We start from the raw sequence: 24571 nt of genomic DNA, 5'->3' as shown, positions 1-24571 counted from the left end.
ATTGGCTGCTACATGGCTGCTGTTGCCACACGTATACCCCCCCTCCCCCCGACCTCACGTCCGCGTCAACGTCTCCCTTCCCACGCGGGAACGCTCACAATGCTCGCGTCCTAACCAAATGTAGACATCCGTAAAGTATAACACAAGCGCGCGCGCACGTGCATGTATACGCCAACACACGCACACGCCCAAAACTGTGGATTTCGCTGCTTCGTTCGACCATTTGAAAGAAAAAAAATCTAGGCAAAACTGTTTCATTCTTTCCCAGTTTCGAAAAACGATGACACATACAAAGTGAAAGCATTTGTCAGATAGGAAACGTTAACACCAACTGCATACCCGATGTTCTATGACAACCCAATTCCTTCCGTAACTGTGGGTACTCTATTCCATTCAGCAGCGATGGAGGAGAAAGGATGATTCAAGAATCGCGATGAGGAAAACACCCTAAATTTGTTACGCAAATACAATAACAATTCTACGTCTTCATATACTCCAAATGTTGACAAAGAACTCCAAAACACAGTTGCAGACACTGTCTGTCTCCCATTTTCTTTTGCTTCGATACTCGTCCAAGCAAAGCGGAATTAACAAGGGCAATAACTTTCGGGATCCTCTCTTACAAATTTTCCTGACAACACGAAATTTCCTCTTTGGGGTCGAGACACCCTACTCGCCTCAGGCACGAGGACAAGAAGAAGAAGCGTGTGCGTGAAGAGAAGAGAATAAACGTGGAAGAGGGGAAAGGGAGGCGGGCGAAAGCGGAGACAAGAGACAGACATGAAAACGGATTTGCATACAGAAGAGAACAGGATGCAACGAAAAGGCCCCGCGAAATAAAAATCGAGTTGAGGGGGGACTTCGCCCCGTCGTCCCCGACCCCGCCAGAAGACGGACATGCTTTGGTCAGCTGCACGAGGAAATTTCCGAATATATCTAAAATATTTCTTAAGATAAACAGGCCCTCTGAGAAACGGCACCACAAAAACACAAGCGCGAGTGCACGCGTACACATATACACACCCACATCTACAGAGAGAGAGAGAGAGAGAGAGAGAGAGAGAGAGAGAGAGAGAGAGAGAGAGAGAGAGAGAGAGAGAGAGAGAGAGAGGGGGGGGGGAGGGAGGGAGAGTGCTCGCTTATCATCGCGGTACGGTTATTTAGCACAACACATTGGAGAAACTTGGTGCCCGTGGCACCCCGGTGGCTGACACACGTGGGCGCACAGGTGACGAGTGGTGGTAGTGGTGGAAGTTATGATGGAGGAAGTGGTGGAAGCTATGATGGAGGAGGTGGTGGTGGTAGTGATGATGGTGATGGTGTTGGTGGTGATGGTGTTGGTGGTGATGGTTGTGGTGATGATGGGTAGCCTGCAGAAATGGCGACAGAGGACTTGTCAACCACCAGTAACTCACAAGTCTACCGACGAGCAAGAGCCTCCCTCAACCCTTTCACAAATCACTGTGTCAATACCTGCCACATCACTCCTGCAATCTTCTCCATCTCGTCCTTCTGCCTGGTCTCCCTCTCCCACGATTACTGTATCTTGCCATATATGGAAGCCGATGGGTCAAGTGTTGTATCACGGCGCGAGTGAGTCAGTGTCCACAAGTACTCTTACTACAGATTTCCTCACCAACGTTGGAAGGACTGGAATCCATAATATGCAGATCAGCGAAAGCGGCAGCGGCAGCTTGGCGACCAGCATAGACCCCTTCCGTAATGGTGGCACCTTTCCTCCGAGCCTGGCTGCCACCACAATATCTAATTCATTTCCGTGGCAACCCATCGGTAACAGAAGGGTTACAGCCTAATCCACTAACCTTCCTCAGTACCAGGTGGCACTTGTCCTTTTTAGATTACCGCATGACCATTTCATTCATCTGTGACCTCCGTCGCTGACGATTGGATTACACACAAATCTCAATTATCTCCTTCCGTACCGTGTACAGCTTCTACCTTCCATTCCGGCTGCCGCCCAGCTATTTCATTCATCTCCGTGGCACCCCTTCGGTGGTGAAGGAGTGGAGGGCAGGGTCCGGGGCAAGGTGAGGTCAAGGCAGGTCGAGGCGGGTGCAGGTCGGGGCGCGGGCGGATACAACTTTCCTCCTGACCTGGATCGCGCCGTCGATACCCACAGGCCTACACAGAGTGCTGGGGGTCATGGGGAACAAGGAGGCAGCCTCCTGCTCCTCCTCCTCCTTCAGGAAGAGGGGACCTGGCGCCAGCAGACTCAAGTACCATGTATCAATTCGCCAGCTGCCCTAACTCTTCTATCTTCTCTTCTCAAACACCTCCACGAATCAAGGCCACACCCATTGCCACATTACCCTTGCAAGCTTCTCTCACCAAGCTTACCATCTCGCGGCGTCCAGTCAGCAATACATTTGCTCCATCTGCCACCCTCATTTCTGGCTACTTGATCCCACAAAATTCCTTCGATATGCGACCTTCACTCGCGCGCTCTGCCGCTCACAGGAGCACCAGGCACTCAATCCACAGCAGTGGATCACACACAACACCTACACCTATCATGCAACCTACAACTTGGCAACCCACACGCGCGCGAGCAAGGAACCGTGCAACGTCCTCGGGCATTTTATATAAATTCCTAGTCAGTAATAGCACTTAGTAGACATTATAAAAGAACTCCACACTGGGAGTAAAATGCAAGATGAAGCGAGTACACTGCATATTTCGGTCTCAGAATGAAAACTCGATATAGTTTACTCGCTTCATGTTTCTATAATTTCTCTTTTATTAAACACATACACACACATAAATACAAAGGCACGCGCGCGCGCGCGCGTGTGTGTGTGTGTGTGTGTGTGTGTGTGTGACAATCAGGTGAGGTGATTACACCCACATCCTTGTGCCACGTCATCTCCACACCCACCACCACCATACCACCGCGCCCCCGAGCACCACCCATTCCGCGGAAACTCCTTCTTGGGAAACACGAAGTCCTAACGAAATATCCCACAGGTTCACACTTGGATGCCTGCCCGCTCGTCCGGCCTCTTAAATAATTTTCTAATCGTTCCCTTATTCCAACGTAACCGCCCACCCACCATGACTACACTAAAGTGTTGGTTTTAAAACGAATGTGAATTAAAATATCTTTAACATAAATCCATGCTAACAAAACGTCAAAGGAATTAATTTTCTCAAATGTACTCCACAGCCAAGCAGCGCCTACACACCGCCGCGCCTACGCCCACGCCCAATTCCATCTTGACCAGGTAGTGAATGTACCTCCACCTCCAATCAGTTGATGGGGCCCCAATCATCAATAGCAGCGCTGCCCCTCACCAACCTTGGTAACCTCCCACGTCTTGCGACTACCACGCCAACACAACTCGACTACCATTCTCCTCCACATCTATTCCAAGCCTCTACCCCGCCCCAACATAACCCCGCCTACACCTCCACGTTCAGCAGGCGAATGGAACCAGGTTGCCCGTGCCAAGACGCGCCATGTGCCACGGAGGGGGGGGGGGAGTTTAAAGGCCAAACAAGTAGGAGCTGCGGGTTAGGGGGTCCACTTCACTAGTTCAGCTCGCGGACGATGGTGGGCCAGAGGCCTCAAAGGCTTCGGGATTAATTTAACTAAGATTAAGTTCTGAGCTATCGGGGCTGGGGGTGGGGTCTGGGTCTTATGGAAGGTTGCGTCATCTTATGTCAAGTTCCTTCTTGGGTTCTGGGTACGCTTCTGGGTGGCAACTTTGGGACTGATATTACAAAGATTACAAGTTTGAAGAGTGTCGAAGCATACCGACGGGAGGTCCAACGCTTATTTCCACTGAGGTTTCTGAACATGCTTACTCTATTTTACTTGTCTACTCGTTACTTAAACAACTTCCGTGCCTGGTGCCGCTTTACGTTCTCGTCATGGCTTCCGCCAGGACATTCCATTCATCTCCACATGGTCCGTCTCCGTGAAATCCCTTTCGTCCTGGGGGACACTTTCCCCATTGTTCTGGCTCCCCCCATTCATCTCCGTGGCATTCCCTTGGCAACTGGGCAATTAACCATTCTTCCCACTGTCAGGGTGTGGTGGGGTTGCTGATGGAATCTTAAAAATATATATAAAAAATAAAAATAAAATTAAAAAAGGTGATGGTGATGATAGTAAAGCGGCAATGATCACGGCGTTAACGGCGTTCGGTGGGGACGCCTTTTTTTAAGGTGATATACTATAGGTGATGTGAAAGTGATGGTGGTGGTGGTAGTGGTGGTGGGATGTGGTGATTTCGGTTAGCTGTGGTAATGGTACACCGCGGGGCACCGGCGGATGCTTCTGATAAACGCTACGCTCCACCGCAATAATTGTCGCAACGACCGAGCTTCCGGGGAGAACTCTGATTAGCCACGAGCGTGGCCAGGCTATGAGAGACATAATAGCGGTAATTACAACCGTAGATATGGCGGAGGCGGCAGCGGCGCGGAAGTAATCGTGGTGGTGGTGGCAGTGGATATAATAACAGGGAAACCTGCTCTGAATGTAGGCCGGAGATTGATCCAAAGCATGGTTACCGAAAGAGAGACAGCGGGAGAAAGGACGACCGAAACGAGGCTCTCGGCGTTGGGAGGAGGGGGGGGGGACAACGGGGGAGTAAAGCGAGGTGGGAAGAAGGAAGATGGACAGAAATGTGGAAAGTGCGGGAGGAGGAGAGGACGAGGAGAGAGGATGGGGGAGAGGAGGGGAGCGAGAATGAGGTGAAGTGGAGAGAAGAGGAGGGTGAAGTGGGCCGGTGGGTGGAAGTGAACGGAAGAGGAGCTGAATGCGAGTGGGAGGCAAGAGGTTTGTAAGGAGGGAAGAGGAAGAGGAAGAGGAAGAGGAAGAGGAGAGGGAGAGGAAGGGGACAGGGAGAAGAAAGGGTGAGGATGAGGCAAGGAAGGGGAGAAGAGTGACAAAGAATTAGAAAAGGGGAGAGAGGGATGGAATTTCCCGGCAGACAATGTGAGAAAAGGAGGGAGAACCAAAATGTAAGAAAATACATGAGGGTGGTGGGTGTGCAACAAGAGGACACCAGCCTCCTCCCTTCTGCACATGTACATACACACGTTATACATGTATGAGATACCGGACGCTTTTGTGGCATACTCTCTCCGCGTTCACAGGGTGAGGAGGAGACGGGAAGAGGAGGAGAACGGGGAGGGGGAGGGGCAGGAGGAGGAGGAGGAACATGAGGAGGAGAATGGGGAGAGGAGTAGTAGGAGGATGTACCAAAGAAGCAAGTGAAGAAGATAGAGACGAGCGGGGTGGGGGGTGGGGGGATGGAATAAGTGAAGTTAGGAACGGAGCGAGGAAAGGAGGGTACCAGGCCGGGAGAAATATATATATATATATACACGAGCACAATGGTAATCTAGATTCCGGTTCATTGAAGAGCAAAAGGGCACCGCGGGCACAATATATTCTTCCGAGTGGGAAGAGCCAATACAACATTGAGAGGGATGACCTGGGGAGGACGGAGAGGGGGGAGAAGGGAAAGAAGGCAAAGGGGGGAGAGAGAAGGAAGAGGGGAGGAGAGAAGGAAGAGAGGAGAAGAAGAGGGTAGCAGAGGTAAGGATGAGGAGGATGAGGAGGCGGAATGATTTGCCGATACATGGCAATGGGGAGAAGGGGAAGGGGGCGCCAATCTAGTCCAGCCGCTTTGTGGGGGCGTGGGCGTGTGTGGGAGTGGGTTATGGAGCTGTGTGAAGGGAGCGACGCGGGGCCATGCACAGGAGGCGGTCGGTCGGGCAATGCACTTATGTGTGTGTTTGTGTTTGTGTGTGTGTATTCTGGCTAATGGTTGACTCGGCTCAAGGTATTTTGGGCTACCTCAACCCGATAGCACCTTTGATGTTCTTGTGCGAGACGATTTCATTCAGCCCTGGGTGTATCATTCTGCTGAAGTGGCCGAATTGCACGAGTCGTAGTTAGATGTAGTTATGGATCCACGACGACTGTGATGGCTCCTGTGTCTGCTGTGGGAGATCGAGCCTGTGGTGCTGCAAGGGCAGGTAAAAGGAACGGCCTTTTGTAACATCCCACCCAAGAATGCTGACGAAAGAGGACGCAAGGATGTCCGAAGGGAGAGAGATACTGAGGTGGTGGCGATGGTGGTGGTGGTGGTGGTGGTATAACTGGGCTGTGTACCCGTCTCAACTACATTTACACTAACAACCCCCTCCGAGACCATGAAGATCATCAGTTATAGAAGTCGAACTAGTTCATTAATAAGTTAATATATTGGCCTTTATAGTTATTTATCTACCCTTTTCCGGTTGCTCAAAACGCGTCTGAGGAGAATTTCGGCCATGAATCTCGCTGATAGGAACATTCTTTGAGCCCACAGGAAATGCCACGCGCGTTCAAGCTCGACTTGCAACAAACGCCCCCGAGACTCAAGGCGGCGACAAGTTAGCGTGGCCAATATATAATGCCTTCACTTATGAATATCTGCTCAAACAAAGAACAATTTCCTTTCAGAAAGGCTCTAGTGAGGGGTCTCGACCTGACTTTCATACATTCAGTTCTTTGGCTAAGCAAAATCTCCATGGGCCCACTAAGCCTCAACAACATGTACTTATGTACTTCTTTTAACAGGAACTTCGTACGGTTATTGACTGCACAAAGTTTATACGCTCAATGTGTTCAGCGGCCTTCAGAGACATTCTTAAGGATCAAATACGTTATTCCTATATGGTTGGAGAAACAGTCCCCTCACCCTCCCTCCCTCTCCCTCTCACACACACACACACACACACACACACACACACACACACACACACACACACACGCAAACTCTGCTACCGTCCATATACCTCTTATTGTCCCCAAGGATAGAATCGCTTGTAGGAATCTCTACAATTCGGAAATATCCAATATTCAGAGCAAGACGTTCCCAAATCTGGGTAATTCCGCATTCCAGAAGCACTTGGTCATGTTCTGGAAACTTCTGAATGTAAATATTTCTAAATTAGGAGAACAATGTGCACACGCAATCATGCTGGAGAGGTTAACAATACACATTCGCACAAAACCACTTCAAGTCGTATAGTACTTTACCATTATGTGGAACACCATTGGCACCGTAGCATTTGTGGCGAATACGTACCTGCAAAAAACAAAAACAAATACATTAGGTTGACGAAACCCAAGATAAAGGCAGGTGGGACTAATTCAAACATGACATTACCAATGGTTGCACCATTGGTTGGGTGTGTAGGTAGGTTGGATGGTTGGCTAGGGTACGGTGAAATCTGGTGGACAAACAATGAGGTCACCTGCGAATGCCAAACAAGGAATAATGCACGCACGTACACACACACACACACACACACACACACACAGGTATAAGTACATAACTTCTCTTGTCCAGACCTATTTTCCTTATTCTGAGCTGAACCTGAAAAAAGGGGAGAGTGGGTGAAGGAAGTTCATAAGTTCTTCAACACAAGTAGCTGCTAGTTTACGTGAAGTGTTTTATCGCACCCCATGCGATGGAAGTGCACACAATGCTTATCAAAACAAGCGCGCACGCACGCACGCACGCCCAGCATGGGAACACACTCGAGTCTGCACAATAGGCGAAGGGGACTGCAGAAGAGGGAAGCGAGGTCTTGCACGGCGGGCAAGGAAGGGATGGGAAGAAAGTCATTCATTAGTCTGAAAGGGTTGGTGAAGCGGAGGCAGAGAAAGAAGAGGTGGAGGAGTAAGAAGAGGAAGAGGGAGAGGAGGGGGAAGAAGAGGGAAGGCAAGAAAAAGAGGAATACCACGTTGGGGCAACAAATCTGCGACAGGGGCAGAGATATGGGGTCAAAGTATGGTCTATCAGATGGCGAATGGTGGGATTCAAGTCAAACGAAAGGATGGGAGTAATTTCCAGGTGTCACCATCATCGACAACAACAAAACAATGAATGCAAATAAATGTATGCATTTATACACGTTTACAAATGGAACAGGGGAGGACTATGGAATTTCTAGGAAAGGTCTAAGCTGTTCACTGTAACATGCACGTATTCATGCATGTGCATATTGGCATTTTTCCCCACGTGAAGGGGAAATTAAACCCATCAAACTCCATCGTTTGGAACGACAAATCACCCGGCCCAATGGCAGAGACAGGAATATTTATTCTCCTCGCCGTATACAGAGTACCCACATCTCACACACAATTTCTGCACTGACATACCCCCATTGCGGTGCGCGCGCGCTTTATATATATTATATATATATATATATATATATATATATATATATATATATATATATGTGTATATATATATACATACATACATACATTTATAAAGCGCGCGGACGATGAACATGGTATTCGCTTTTCAATTCTCTTATTCTGGTTAACACCAGACGACTTCACACAGCTCGGAAAGGAACCCTCCACTCTTCCAAGGCTGTTAAAGGAACGAAAAACGGAGTAAAAAAGAGCCCCCAAATTGACAAAACCCACCGCGAAGAGTTGGCGGAGGGATCGAAGCATCAACAGACCCGATGGAGACAACTATAAGGTCAAAGAGGACGAGAATGTCACATCGAGCGGACGAATCGGAGAGGACAAGCTATGGGACTGCTGTGCCGTGCCGTGCCGTGCCGTGCCGTGCCGTGCCAGGGTGACACGGCACAGGCTTGACCGGACAAGCCCCAGAACAATGCCAACGCGTCTGTTTGGTCCAAGCTGACATGGCGTGCGTGACAGCGGGCGACCCAACCCTGGCCAGGGTGGGGACTTTCCGCCCTTCCCCTGTGGCGCGCGCAGACATCCCCTCCTTCTCCCCTTCCCTTTCATGGCACGTCCTTCCGCGGGGCCAAACGATCCTTGCCGACGTCCCAGACCCCGAGCTCTTCCTCCCTATGGACGTTGATCCTCGAACATGTTCTCTATCATGCGCCTCTTGAAAGATAAAGGAGATAAGGGCAAAGGGGGGGAAAGGTAAAGGGGAAGGGGAGACAAGAGGTATGGGGGAGGAGAGACGAAACGCTAAGGAAGAAAATAATAGGATAAGGTTAAAGACAAGGAATGTGTTTGTTTGTGTGTGTGTGTGTGTGTGTGTGTGTGTGTGTGTGTGTGTGTGTGTGTGTGTGCGTGTGTTTGTATGTGGGCGCGTGCGTATACATAGTTATTCCTTAATTCTATGATGATGAGCAACCAGTGCATAAATGAACAACAAGAAACAAGAACGAAACAAGTGGGAAAGACAAAGGAGCAACATAAAGGACGGGGACAAAGGAGGAGGAGGGAGGTGGAGACTGTGTGAACTGGTGAGAAAAATCATGGAAGAAGAAGAGCAGGACAACGATCGACGTTTGAGGGATAGAAGAAGGGGGATACACAAAGTGGACCCGAGGGGGAGGCATGAAAAGAAGGGGGCAATAAGAGGTGGAGAAAAAGAGGCAATGAAAAGCGGGGAGATAAGAATGGGGTTGGAGGGAAGGTAAGAAGGGAGGAAGGGGAAGGAAATGGTCATGAGAGGGAAAGAAAGAAAACGATACGAGAATAGTAGAAGAAAAAGAGGGGAGGGAGGGAGGGAGGGAGGGACACGGAATGGGATGGGAGGCCCGTAGAAAAAAAGAAAAAGTCTGGAAAGCAAAGACTAAAAACAAAGCGAAGGTCGGAAAGCTGGAACAAGTTTCAACGAAACAAAATTGGGGAACGTGTTGCGTGTGGGGCGGGACTAATTTCGATGAAATGCATAATTAAAGATTGAAATACAGTTGGAATACGAAATACAATGTCACTGTTTAATAACGACGACGGCTGTCGAGGGGAAGGGGAAGGGGATCAGTGGTGGCGGACAGGAATACATAGCGTGAATGTGGGAAACGAGGGGCGGTGTTGATAATTAGCAATGACCGGGACGCGGGTCGGTCGGCTGCGAGAACGCAGTGAACAACTGCTGCTGCTGCTGCTCCCTCATCTAAGCTGCTGGGATACAAGATAAACCGTCGTGAAGCAACGCCCGGTGTGTGTGTGTGTGTGTGTGTGTGTGTGTGTGTGTGTGTGTGTGTGTGTGTGTGTGTGTGTGTGTGTGTGTATGTGTGTGTGTGTGTAGGAAACCCGAGACAACACTTTAACAATATAGAAAAGAATATACACCACCACAAGTAAACAAATAAAAAACTCAAACTCCCACCTGGGGCCTGATGACTAACATGCTGGAAACATAACAGTCCGTTCCCACTACATCGCCCCCCTCCCCTCCCCTCCCCTCTCTCCCTCCCAAACTGGTACAGACACGTGCTGCGTCACCCACCTGCCTCGGACGTGGACAGGTGTGCCGGGGCACTGCCGGACGTGCCGGAAACATGACGCCGGAAAAGGAAACGTGATAGACAGACAGAAAGCTAACAGTTGGTGATCCATAGGCCCGGAATAACATATATTGTACATTGTATTTTCAGCTGGAGTTCCCGTGTTCAATTGAACATATAAAACCTTTTCTACCGCCCCATGAACACCATAATAATCTTAACATGTTCAACACGATTTTGTATAAAAAAATAAATAAAAAAAATAAATCTGGTTATTGCCAGAACATTTTATTCATCTCCGTGAAGCCTCTTCGGTAGCAAACGGATTAAATGGGCTGTACCATCAAAGCAGCTGGGCATTACATAATCATGGCTTACACGGGAGCAGCCCGGTCATTTCTATAAAAAGTAAATGATTACATAAAAAAAGAGTGGGGAAGGGAGACCCTCGTATGCTTTACACGATTTCGTTTTGCTTATATCCAGTGTATTTATATATATATATATATATATATATATATATATATATATATATATAAAATCCGATAACTAAAAAGATAATCCGTGTAAATAGATACGATGGGCAAACAATAAATAAATAAATAAAAGGAAGAACTGAGGCGAAATTGGAGACCGAAGACGCGATAGCTCCCTCGAACTTGTGTCGAGAACTGGACACGGACAAGGCACATCACGAGGAGAAACGATTACATTACCAGTGTGTGTGTGTGTGTGTGTGTGTGTGTGTGTGTGTGTGTGTGTGTGTGTGTGTGTGTGTGTGTGTGTGTGTAGGGGGGAGGGGAGCGCAGCAAAGGGGACGAAGGAGGGAAAGAAGATAATAAGAGGACAAAAGGGAGGGCGAGCAAGGAACAAAGGAAGCGGGGAGTGTCATGAGTAAACCAAGAACCACAACATCGAAGCCGCGAACGACGAAAGAGTCTGAGTCATGAAGAGAGGGAAGGAAGGTGGGGAGGAGGGATGGAGGGGGGAGAGTGTATAGAGAGGAGGAGGAGGAAGGAGATGGGAGTTATGCCGGGAGGTGGAGAAGGAGGTAGGGGTAGGAGGATTGATCTCAGGCTCGAATCCCGCGAAGTAGCTTGACACACACACACAAGGATGAATCTGTGGTCCGCGCCCTGCTACGGCAAGCCTGATAGCTGTTGCCCTTCCCCCGTCCGCCCCTCGCCGCCCGTTCTCTGACCGTCTACAGTACGTGGAAAGGGCCTACGCTCCCACATCTTCCCGGTATAACGTGGGATCCGGATACAGCCCGTCAGGATGCTGCTGCTCCTGCGAGGATATCTGGGCGGAAATTGTCGGATACAAGGAAGGCCGACATAAACTCCCATTCACTTCTCCCTCCCTCTCAAAGAGTGAGTGAGTGAGTGAGTGAGTGAGTGAGTGAGTGAGTGAGTGTGTGTGTGTGTGTGTGTGTGTGTGTGTGTGTGTTTGTTTTATGGATTTGTAATCCCAGCCGCATTTTTCAAATCTCCTGGTACACAACCTATTTTCTACCTAGAATTCACCCTCATCAATCTTCAATCCATTCGGGGTCTTCTCAACCATTCCGATGTCCTGCCTCTCCGCTTCCTCCAGTCTCTGGGCTCTTTCGTCATATCCTCACATTCCCAAGGTCTTCCCTGTCCTCTTTCTCCAGCTTACACACAAGCTTATTCCTCTACATTTATTCTTATGCCTCGTCTCCTCCCAACTCTCTCAATAAATAAATCGATAAAAAATATACGAGCACAGTCTGTCGTCCTTCGCTCCCATCATTTATCGCCAACGCCAAGTCATGCTTCCCGTCCCGTTAACTTGATTAGTTCTCAGCACTGTTGCATCAGTTGATGAAGCTCGATGACGATGATGACGATAGTGAAGGCTGTCATTCCAACCACCACAACATTATCTTCAGGGCCTTCCCTCTCCGTTGCCTGCCCGTGCAGCTGTCGTCGTCTTCCTTCCCCGCAACCCCACCCAAGGACACCAGATCGAAAAACCATCAACGCACGGACAACAAAACCATCCACCGCTTGAGTTGCCTGCCCTCCCTTGGCCTCCGCCTACGCGTCCGCCTCCTTCGGGGGCCATTTACGACTCTAGGAGGACCCGTCATCACCACCATGAGGCCGCACCATCCCTACTCCTCCACCTCATCATCGACCTCCTAAAGAACCTCGCTCCGCCCCACCAGTCTCCTCCTCCTCCTCCTAACATCACTCCCACCTCCCACCCACAGCCAGCTTCACCTTTCACTACCACCCCCACTACCACCCCCTTCCTCACGCAGCCCGTCTGGGGACTGCAGAAGCTTCACCTTGACCTTTCAGACCAGAGGAGCTTCTAAGTCAACAGACCCGTGGGATTAGGCCTCCGAGAGGAGGTTGGGCTCGTGGGGACACACGGCCACGGCCACCTGGATCCCAAAGCCAGATCCCATTCCGTCGACATCCACCTCCTTACGAAAAGGATTCTTGGGGAGAAATGGGAGGCGAGAGTGTAACATCTGACTCGTGCGCCACATGGTAGAAGTTGGGAGAGATCTTCATCCAGCAGTGTACTTGCAATAGTTGATAATTTATAAATCAAAAAACCCTTTCACCCATAAAGGGGCCCCGAGTCAAAGTCCACAACCACTTCATACACAAAAGCCACTTAACGCCCCTCCAATCTCAGCGGCACATAGATGAAGGGAGGTCTTCCCTAGTCCCCGTCATGCCGCTCGGGTCAAGGGCAGTGCAGCAGGGGACAGTGTGAGTGATGACTATTATCTGGGGCGAGATGGTACCAGCGTGTGCGGGATTCGAACAGGATGAGACATCATGAACTCGTCAGGCGTTCACCGAACGGCGGCTGCGAACCACCAGGTTTAAACTGAAGAGTTCGAAAGCGTCATGTCACACAGACGAACAGTTCTCTCTACTGAGAAAAAATAAATACAAAGAATAAATAAAGAAATAAATTAAAAATAAAAATAAATAAAACAAACAGCTAAATCAAATCAAATAAAACAAACAAGATGAACAGAAATAAACTAAATAAAATAAACTAAATTAAGTACAAATAGCTAAATAGAATAAAATAAATAATGATAAATCCATATCTAGAAAACACGCAATTCCTAATATTCTAGGATATATTCTAACAGAATTCCTTAATCCGATTTTTAACATCCCCATTACAAAGACGTATATCTCTAGTTCAAACAGTACTCATATTCATCAGTCATCACCAAAAACACTTCAGTTCGCTATTAAACAAGGGCCTCTCTTAACTCTTCCAAAGATACAAATCTGCTACACTGCCACGTCACATGTGGGGACTTTTCTATCTCGTCCCATCACTTTTCTTGCGCGCGCGCGCGCGCGTGTGTGTGTGTTCCTCTTACAAATGTTTTGACTCCTTTAACAGCCAAACTCCCATTTCTTCATCGAAAAAGAGGAAGGGAAAAAAACTGAGAAGGGGGCAGAAGGGAAGTGGGGAGAAGGAGAGGGGAGAGAATGGGGGAAGGAAGGCAGAATGGAGAGAGCAAAGGGAAGCAGAAGAGGGGGGGGGAGCGGAAACGATTTGGGCGACAATATCCAGATGAGGAAAACTTGTTTGGCTGCACAACGCCACTGCGAGGGAGCCACACGCAGGTTAGCACGAGATTACCATAATCTAAATAATTTGGTTGAAATGGAAAAATCTGCGAGTGAACATCTAATTTGTACGCCGGTGCGCGTGCGACAGCGTATATATGTAAGTATACGCGCGCGCGCACGTATGTCTAAACGCGATACACTTATGATATGCATAAAAAGAGAAGAATGTGCGAAAGGGGAAACGAAGATAGACAAGAAGCAGGAAAGTAGAAGGGAGGATGAAAGCAGAAAGGAGGATGAGAGAAGAAAGGAGGAAGGGAGGAGGGAGATGGGGTACAGAGAGGATGAGGCAAGGAACGGGCAAGAGAAGAGAGAGAAGGGGTATGGAGAAAGGAGAGAGAGGAGAGAAAAGAGGTAACGAGTGGAGGTGTACGGGAGGAGAGAAGGTAAGGAGGAGGTGAGTAAGGAGGGTAGGAAAGAGGATGGGTAAAGACTCACGTGGGATAGATTAAGGAGAGTAAAGAGGAGTAAGAAGAGGATATAGTGGTAAAAAGAAGAAGGGAGAGGACGGGTAAAGAGGAGAGGAGAGGAGAGGAAAAGTCAGGACAGTAGTGACAAGACGAAACGTGAATAACGAGCCTCCATGAACGGGGACAGGAAAAAATGAATTACAAGCAAAAATAGCGACAGAGAAATCACGCCATCTGGGGCAAAGGCTTCGAGCCCCCCACCCCTTTCCGGTTATGCTGTCTGGCGCCAGTCTATTCTATCCAGATGAGCATTGCTTCCGCAGTGAATGGATTATCATCAATCTTCATCAACCTTTTCAGAAACGAAAGAGAGCCACTTTTAATTTTATCCTGGTTAATGCCAGGCTATTCACTTCATCTCCGTGGCACCCCTTCACATCAAAGCTTTTCACTCCCTCTCTCTTATCCTCTCCTGCTTCCATCCCTCTTCTTCCATGTCGACCCTCGTCCGTTTCTTTCCACCCATCGATTCCAAATATTCCAAAAGAACTTGTAGACACTCTTTGGGTGATCTATAAAAAAAAAAAAAAAAAAAAAAAAAAAAAAAAAAAATCGAGACGCTCTCCTTCACCACCTCGACTTCAACTGTTTGACGTGAAAGTTCCCAAGAATATATATACATATATATATATATTTTTTTTTTTGGGGGGGTGGAATACAACCACTATACCTTCCTCCACCGCTGCCACCCCAGACCGTCGACCACACAACGGATAGCGCGCGGCATAGAGCCTGCAAACCCTCGACCCGTTGTTGTCGTCGTCGTCGTCTTAGCGACAGGACACCAGCATAGATGGCGTCCTGAGAACCAAGTTCGATAGAGGAAGACAAACGCGGTGTCAAGAATACCTGAAAAGCAAAAACGAAGAAAAAGAAGAGGGGGGAGGGGGGTGGAAGACCATTGGCGGGGAGGGAAAAGGGAAGAATAACACGTTCACAACAACGACGAGGAAGTAGGGGAAAAGGGGGGGGGGGTTGAAAAGAAAACCCAACATCTGATGCCGCAAAAACAGACCAACCGACCAGCGGTGGACCTGGCGGTGGCGAGGCGAACTGGCAAGCGGGAGGGAGGGGAGGGGCTGGAGGGAGGGGAGGGGCTGGAGGGAGGGAAGGGGAGGAAGGGAGGGAGGAGGGGGAGGGATGAAGGAAGGCGGGGGAGGGATGAAGGAAGGCGAGGAAGGGAAGGAGGGTGGTAGGTAGGGAGGGAGGGAAGGAGGGAGGGCAGCTAGAAACCAACAGTTCTTCAGTCCGGGGCGGGGGTGGAATGAGGAAAAATGCACCAAGTGAAAAGGAGCTGGCAAGACAGAAAAGGACAAAACCGGGAAAGGGTACATGAAGATTAAGCCATGCAGGAAGGCAAGAACAAGCGCGCGCGCACACACACACACGCACGCACACACACGTGCACACGGGGAGTGAGAGAGGGAGGGAAGGAGGGAGAGGGTGTCTTTTTTCCATCCCGCCTTTCTGATATTCATTCATTGCCACTGCCACATGAGCGTCGCTTTCCCTGAGCGCTCTTTAGCAGCCCTGGTCTCCTGCAAACGTGGCGAGATTGGGCGTTCCATAAACGATGTCCTGCGACAGATAAGATAAATAAACATGTAAATACATAAATGAATATAAATACTTATCCTTTTCCTTTCACTCAGCCGCCTGGACATTATTCATCTCCAGCCAAAGGTTTGAACCGGTGCGTAATGTACGAGAATAGAATAAAATTAACGATCTTCACGATTCCAATCTACTCTTCTAACCACTACATCAATTACACGAGGGAGGAGGGAAGAGGGAGGGAGGAGAGAAGATGAACTGGGAATGGAGAGAAGCGAATGAGGAGAGGAAAGAAGGTAACGGGTAAGCAATGAGAGGAGGAAGAGGGGAGAGGGAGGAATTAGAGGGGGCAAGAATGAAAACACTGGATAAGAAAAGGGAAACAATTGTGGGAAGAATGAGACGGGGTCAGTGACAAATGTGTGTGTGTGTGTGTGTGTGTGTGTGTGTGTGTGTGTGTGTGCACGCGATCGAGAAAAAAAAGGAGGGGGTGGAGGGTGCGATAGCGTGAGACAGAGAGATCAACGCCGTAAGCTCATGATTTACTCCCCACGCTACCCGATACTGCATGATGACGTCATATGCCGGCACGTGACGTCATGCATGAGTCAGCCATGACGTCCCTGTCTCCTCGCTCTCTCTCTCTCTCTCTCCTTCTCCCTTGGCTTCTCTCTCTTTCTCTCGGGATTATCCTTCCCAACCATTTCCTGCCCACCGGTTTTCTGCCACACGATTTACCATCAAATTCTTACTTACCCGTCTCCGTGTGGTACGAACAAGTAGTAACATTACCCACAGTGGACCTGTAAGGCAAGACATTCAGCAAAACCACACGCGAAGGTCACAAGAACAACTGCCCATCCACTCCTACCCAAGCCCCTTCCTTCCTTCCTTCCTTTCTTCCCTTAAACACCTCTCCTCCCCAGCCGACTCCCAAGGGGTGTTGCTCCCAAACCCAGACGTTCACCCCGCTGAGGGGGTCGAGTACTACTACTACTCACCCATGGAGGATTGTACCAGGGCTTGTGGAACCTGGCCGGTCCGTGTTGGAGGTGCACCTGGTGCGAGTGGGGACGAGGTTCCGGCATGGTGGAGGAAGGCACCTTGGGTGTGGCCCCCTTGCCCGACGAGGACCTCTGAGAGATGCTACTGGGGGCCTGTGGGTGTGGCGCGGAGGCGGGGCCTGGACCCCTGGCAGTGGCCAGCATCAATACGTCCCTTAAGCTACATCCACCAGGCTAAAAACGACGGGTCACACTTAACACTCACTTGGTAAAAAAAAAAAAAAAATCCTGGGAAGGGCAGGCCAACCCCGTTGCACCAGCACGCCAGGCCCACACGCGCGCTTCTTTGCACCAACAACCTATAGGATGTTTGCAGTTTATACGAGGTGGTGGTGCTGGTGATAGTGGTGCAACCGCGCTTTAACGCTTGCGCGCGCACATACACACTGACTGGGGACAGGGAGCGTGGCTGCACCGTGCGAACACACACTACTGTACAGGTTCCGACACCTGGCTGTAACGAATCCTTCACTTACGATAACACTAAACAGCTGTACGGAGAGAGTAAGCTGAAAACGATCACAGGTCAACATTAGTACACAAAAGAGAGTAGGACCATCACGTAATAACAAAACCACTCAAGAAAAAATATTAATAATGATGAATAATAAATGGAGGAGTGATGTGTTCAGCTGACTTGGTCGGTCCCGATGTTTCAAATGTCACTACGGTGGAGCGTCTGGGAACACTTAGCAACCGCACGAACATCGACTGCAGTTTCGCTATACAAATATAACGGGCTTCCGCGGTCACCACTTTCGGGGGGGAATGGCCATATATACATGCACGCATGCGTTGGAGCAAACAAAACGCACGCACCCGAACGTACAAACACAAGGGCCGAGACGCGCGCTCAGCACACCTCGTATCGGACAGGTACCCCCGGCAGACTGAATGAAACTGCGGCCAGCACGATAACCTCCCGGCAAGGTGCCGACGTACACACGAACACACACACAACAGGCACAACACTCCCATCAGCACGAGCCGGGGCGCGCGAGCGGCTCCGGCACAAACAAACTGACAAACCGTATTACTTGCTCGGGACTCAAACGGGGGCACCTCACGCTTTGCTTCTGCCAGGTCCTCGACGGCAGGACGCCCAATCACTTCGTCGCCAGGCAGCCGTCTCCACGGAGATCACCTTCGCATCTCACACATTACTTAACGACCTAATCACAACTGTCCATAATGAGCGCGAACGAACTTGCACGCATACACGGACACAGACACAATCACCCAGAGTTGTAGCTTTCGATCACATGATTCCGTGGTTAATCTCGCATACAAAAATAAGCTCAATATATTAAGACTATTTCATCGGCTCAAACGAGGAGAGAAAAAAATTAGAATTCTAAATCTAGAGCTCTGGTACGAAAGAAAAGACAACATTTTCTGGTGGTGCTAACGCAAGCAGAGGTTGGCCAGGCGAGCAAACAAGCGCGCCCGAGAGGCAGTTCCTACCTGGTAACGAGGACATTCCCTGTCCACGACTGTCCTGCCTCAACACCTGGGCGTTCCGAGGGGGAGGGGGAGGGGGAGGGGGAGGGGGAGGGGGAGAGAGAGAGAGAGAGAGAGAGAGAGAGAGAGAGAGAGAGAGAGAGAGAGAGAGAGAGAGAGAGAGAGAGAGAGAGAGAGAGAGAGAGAGAGAGAGAGGGGGCTGCACGAAATGTGCCGCGTCAAAAACGCAGAGCAAACATCTGAAGCAACTAACTTGCTATTATTCTTTCCCATTTCGGCTTGTCTCTAATGTGAATCACACATTCGGAAAACCGGTGGTATACTACTGCATAACAGATAAATGAATATCCAAATAAATACGAGCTCCAGCGAAATCCGTATCCCTACACTTTCGATTATATATATATATATATATATATATATATATATATATATATATATATATATATATATATATATTACGACGAACTAGCTGTACTTCCTGCGCAGAAACACCACCCGTCTCACTCATCCACTTGACCGTTTGCCACCACTCTCCCCACCTCAAACCCCGCTTCCCCCTCCTCCTCCCTCCACCTCAACAGCTGTTACCAACCGTCTGTTCCTTAAAAAAAAGAGAAGAAAACACAATAAAGGGTAGAGGCGTTTTCACCCGAACACCGCCGGTGACATGGAGCAAGCGATATGCCAACATGGCTTCCAACACAATGTCGAATGCGGCTTTCAACCTAGAAATAGTTTCCTTCAAGATGGCCACATTGCTGCTTCATGCACCATGCGACATGCTGACCTTTTAAATCGAATGCCACAAAACTGTTTCCACTGATTCAACACAAACTGGGCCACTTGTCAACACATCTCATGAGACGATCACTGCTGTTGGACTGTGCCCACAAATAAACAAAAGAACCGAAGACTACTTCGAAAGGTTACTAGGCGATGACCAATCACTTCATCAAGAACCCTCTTCGGACGAGAATGGAGAATTTTCGTGACCTAAAGTTTGTCCAAGGGCATAAAAGAGAGACAAGGATTGGAGGGAGACTATCCATGGCACCAAAATCAAACAAATGGATGGATGAGTGAATAAATAAATAAAATGTTGAGAATAAGTTATATGTGTACCACTACTACAACAACAATAATCATAATGACCATATACTCTTTCAAACGTATATCACATAAGAACAACATAAGAATGGAGGAGACCTGCAAGAAACCATAAGGCTTACACTAAGCAGTTCCGTGTCCATTACCACCTATTATCCCCATGGTTACCAAGTCTTTTCCGTTGGATAACCACCATTGGTAAACCAGTTCTTGCCCATTTCCTTCTTAAATCTAAATTTGTACAAATTAAATATAACGCCATCATTTTTTTTTGTATTGTTCACATCGAATATTGCCCGTGTCTGATGGGTCAGCAGGTGACCGTAGGGAACAGGCTAAATCTTGGGTCAACGAGTGTCAACTGTTGAATACGACAAAATTTGCATTCACTATGCTGCTTTGTGTTGAACTGATGGAACCCGTTTGGCTAGCGACACGTTGCATGCCTCACGTTGCCACAAAGTTGCCTTGGCGAAAACGCAGCTTCAGAATGGGAAAATGACAACTGATAGTACTGCGGGGGTTAGCAACGGTTGGTTGGTTGGTGGTGGTAGTGGTGAAGAACAACTAGGAAAAAAGGAAGTAGAGGCGCGATGGGGGTGGAAGGAGTAAAGGTACGGAAAGAAGAGAGACGGTGAGACAACGGAACGATGTGAGAGTGAAAGGAGCCCCCCCCCCCATTTTTCTTTCATCCGAGCACAGTTAGAGGCAATAAATCAATACAACGAAGACGAAGGTGTCTATGGGATTTCTGTTGAGACAGCTAAAGCATCAAGTCTCTCTCTCTTTCTGGGTCTGTGTTGAGTCAACGGCGAGACACCAAACTAACTCGACCGTTACAATGGAAAGAAACGACATGACGTCACCGCTGCAACTCAGTGAGGAGACGACTCTAGGTCAACATTAAAAGTCTGCAATATGCTTACAATTCTGATATCCAAATACCTTACCACAACACAAGCACCACGTTTCCCCAACACCTGCAGAACCCCAAAACCCTCCCCATCCCCCTTTCCCTATCAACACCTGCAGACCTCCTCAGTCCTTACTCCTCCAAGCTCTTTCACTAGTGTCTACACCATCTCTACCAATCTCCATGTATCCCTCATTCCGCCCGTTTTCACTGTCCCTACCGCTCCCTGTCCCTTTGCTCGTGGTGTTGGAAGATGCATGGAGTAAAGATTATACATAAAGATACATGTATATCTTTATCACACGGGTGAATGAGCAGGAGACATTTCCCACGTTCGATGGGGCCGTTTCGTCACTGAAGAGGACAGCCAACAACCCTTGCAAGATCATTTCCCAGCCAACGACAATGAGGAGGATGAAACGAGTATGAAGAATAAAATCTTCTTTATGCAAGGCCGTACCGTATACGCCCTCCTTGGACGAAACTATACATGTCGATTCCACTTGTAAGTACTACAGTGCATGTTGTCTTCTACAAAATGGTAGCAAGCATATTCGAATACTTATGGTATCAACAAGACTACTTGATCATATACGATTCGTTCAGGCCAGAAATCTAGGACCAGTAGAGAAACATCCTTCTATAATACAATAACCATTATATAAGCGGAGGAAACTGCATACAAATACATAAACACAGCGAGCGATCGAGAGCTAATGTCTATGTCAACTGGTAGGCAGGATGGTAAAAAAAATAAAGTTAACGGGAATATAGTAGTAATCTTTTCTCCTCTATTACCCCCTCCCCTAAATAAACACGGACACTAAACCACATTAGGATATCAAACAATATGACACACTCCATGACCCTAAGGCCGTATTAGGAAGAGATTGTCCAAACTTCCGTCTACGCTCAATCCACAATCTCCTCTTCCATCCCTCCAATTGCGGAAGCGTTCAGACTCTCTAAAATACATTCCACCCGTTCCACTGGGTGTCAGTCACACCACTCCACACATCTCCCCCCTCCCTCCCCCACCCGTCATGCGCGCCTGCCCACCAGGAAGCCCCATCACGTATCCGACCCCCAGCGGCAGAGCAGGAGTGAAAACCCACATGCAAATATAAATGTTTGCATCCCAATGCAAACAGAAGCCAGTGTATCATCACACGCTTTAAAACTCCACAGCAGAAATTGACTAATACACAAACAAATATCATGTACATATGCACATATATACTGTTTACATATACACATTTACCGTATACATACATTTACTGTATGCATTCATACACGTTTCGTAAGAGATAAGGTGGGTGGGAGGGAGGAGTGGATGGAGAGAGAGAGAGACAGAGATTCGGACAAAGAAAAAGAAGTAGGGAGATGTAGAAGGTAGAACGGCAGGATGGGCGGGGAGACAGACAGAGGAGAGAGAGGGATTCATCACGGTCTTAGATCATGTGTTAGGCTCGTGATCAATAGTGTGTGTGTGTGTGTGTGTGTGTGTGTGTGTGTGTGTGTGTGTGTGTGTGTGTGTGTGTGTGTGTGTGTGTGTGTGTGTGTGTGTGTGTGTGTGTGGAGGTATATAAAAATAACGTATTTACAAGGAAAATATGGAGTAACGTTGAGCAACTTGTCAAAATGACAGAAGTGCGTTCATTATGACGATGCTGATGGTGCTGAGTGCGATGAAGAACAAGACCTTGACGAAGTGGGAAAAAGAGGATTGAGGAGGAAAACAAGGAGGAAAAGAAGGAGGAGGAGGAGGAAAAGGAGGAGGAGGAGGAGGAGGAGGAGGAGGAGGAGGAGGAGGAAGAGGAGGAGGAGAACACCGAACAAATTATGACGACCCCCCGAGATCATCGGGCGAAATCCAGAAGGCTACGGATACTTCACGCCCTTCCGTGCCAGCTGTCACTTTTCCTTTCAGTCCGCCAACCGCCAGGCTATTCCATTCAGCTCCTCAGTAACCTCTAGGCTGTGGCGGGGTGGATCATATAAATGCACACAAACAATAAAGCCGCACCAACATCCATATTTTCACCAGTCATCAAACCATAACAGGTCAACTCTACCACCTATACTTACACCTACATAACACTGCTATGTCTACCTCTAATACTCCTACTCTCATCACTGCAGAACATCCTTTCTTCTCTTCTACACACACAACCGAGCCCTCTGCCCTCCCCGCAAGCCTTCACCCCCAACCGCCTTCCCTTCCTCAACTTCCGCCATCTTCTTGCAAAAAGCTGCTCATCGTTGCAAATAACAGCGCTTTCATTTCCATTTCAGCTGGCACCCACAAAGAACCATTACAAGCACTGATGAGCATCGTCTGCCACTGTGCAGTCTTTATCCCTAAACATCATCGCCTTTGGAAAAACCAAGTAAATAAATAACAAGGCAGGAGGTGGAGGAAGGTGAGGAAGAAGGGGGAAAGGGAGAGGAAGGGGAGGAAGAAGAGAAAGAGAGGAGGAAGAAGAAGAGGAAGAAGTGGGGGAGGAGATGAGTGAGAGGTTATAATATCATAGGCAATAACCAGCGCTTTTATCATTGAGGAGTCGTTGTGGTGTTAATGGAGAGATTTAAGGAGGGTAGAAGAAAGGAGCGATGGCAGAAGTTAAGACATATAAAGACATTATTTTTCCAGTGAAGATTACTCTTACATCATAAGAGAATGCTGAATGACTCCGATCCAAAGAGGTGTCACCAAACTCCCTAAAACATCGACTGCATAACGCTTAGATAGTCAATATCCCATACGTGGTAGTAAAGGAGAGATGGGAAAGGAAAGTGTTAGGGGGAGGGGGAGGGGAAAAGGGAGGATGAGAGAAGGGAGGGAGAGGAGTAGGGTAACCTAAAGAGTCAGGAAAGGTAGAGCAAGCGAGTGGGAAATAATGGAGGGGAACTGAAGGAAAGTGGAACATGGGAGAAATCAGTTAAGATTTATAATGCCAAACATGAGTTGCACGTACACACACACACACACACACACGGAGGCACCCCAGGGGATACTTGGTGAGGAAGTGAAGAAAACCTTTGGCAAACAATGCAAATCCGAGAAACGAAGACAAGTCAACACATTAAGTCAAAAGTTGTAGAAGTGTTATTGAGAGAGAGGAGGGGAAGTGAATAAATAAAGGGGGAGGAGGGGGAAGTGAGGTACAGAAAAAGGAGGAGGGATGGGTAGGTAAATGCAGAAGATAGAGGAGAAAGAAGGGGACATGAGGGGGATATTGGGGAGAGGAGTGGAGGAGAGGAAAGAAGAAGCATCGAGAGAAAACGACAGGGAAGGGAATGATTTTAGTCCAAGTATGAGAGGAAGGAAAAGCAAGGAGAGAACAAGGACACGTGAGAAGCACGGGGTGAAAGGAGGGCGAGGAGGAAGTAAGGAAGGAATGGAACGAGGGAGAGGTAGGATGACGGCAGGTGAAACAAGAATGAGGTGAAGGTCAGGGAAAGGGATGTGGACGGTGGGGCGCAGGAGGCGGGAGGGGGCGAAAAAACGCTCAAGGTCTCACGAGGCTGTTCGAGAATGACGAGGCCTACCGATGAGGTACCTCGTAGGGAAAAAAAAAACCATGGGGGGAGTCTGACGGAGGCGCAGAAGGTGACCTATCTAATGACTACTTGAGCTCTTGGTCGGACAGATGGCACGAGCGGCCCCCGGAAGGACTGGAGGGCGTGAAGATCTACAGGAGGATAAACAGCTATTCATATGCGCGTGCGTGTCTGTGCGTGGCCGAAAGGCTATGTATCAATTGGGACGGAGGGTTAGGATGCGTGCGTGTATTGTGTGTGTGTGCGTGTGTGTGCGCATGTGTGTGTGTGTGTGTGTGTGTGTGTGTGTGTGTATGTGTGTGTGTGTGTGTGCGCGTCAAGCCAGGACATTTCACCCGAATTACAAAGTTCCCAGACAAGAGTTTCGCGGTACCCTGCACTGCAGATGAACTGCGTCGCAGGAGACTGGTTCCATTTCTGCAATATTTCAACGCAATACTAATTATTATCGGACATACTCGCAACACAGTAAGCATACAGTACACCGAATGTGGCGCCATCTATTAGCAGACATGGGTACCAAAGGTT

At 48.7% G+C, this 24571-nt stretch overlaps 1 protein-coding gene across 35 annotated transcripts in view; it reads right to left on the bottom strand.

The window, feature by feature from the left end:
* LOC143018069 (MAP/microtubule affinity-regulating kinase 3-like) overlaps positions 1-24571 on the bottom strand; it is a 500962-nt gene that overhangs the window by 281906 nt on the left and 194485 nt on the right. For 24 of the 35 annotated variants that reach the window (XR_012965728.1, XM_076173154.1, XM_076173151.1 and 21 more), the window contains exon 2: positions 16933-17504. The exons of 9 other annotated variants lie outside the window; for them this stretch is intronic. Coding sequence is in view for 25 of the 26 variants with exons in the window: in XM_076173154.1 (XP_076029269.1) it covers positions 16933-17139 (207 nt within the window). In the remaining variant the exon portion in view is untranslated. Of the gene's footprint in view, positions 1-16932; positions 17505-17814; positions 17888-24571 lie in introns of those variants that run through there. 2 more of the 35 variants (XM_076173128.1, XM_076173127.1) reach the window with 2 other exon arrangements.

The sequence above is a fragment of the Oratosquilla oratoria genome, chromosome 34 (genome assembly GCF_046742065.1).
Source record: "Oratosquilla oratoria isolate Oo_2021 chromosome 34, ASM4674206v1, whole genome shotgun sequence".
NCBI classification, from domain to species: Eukaryota; Metazoa; Arthropoda; class Malacostraca; order Stomatopoda; family Squillidae; genus Oratosquilla; species Oratosquilla oratoria.
The sequence above is the reverse complement of the archived record's forward strand: the minus strand, read 5'-3'. Positions and strand labels throughout refer to the sequence as shown.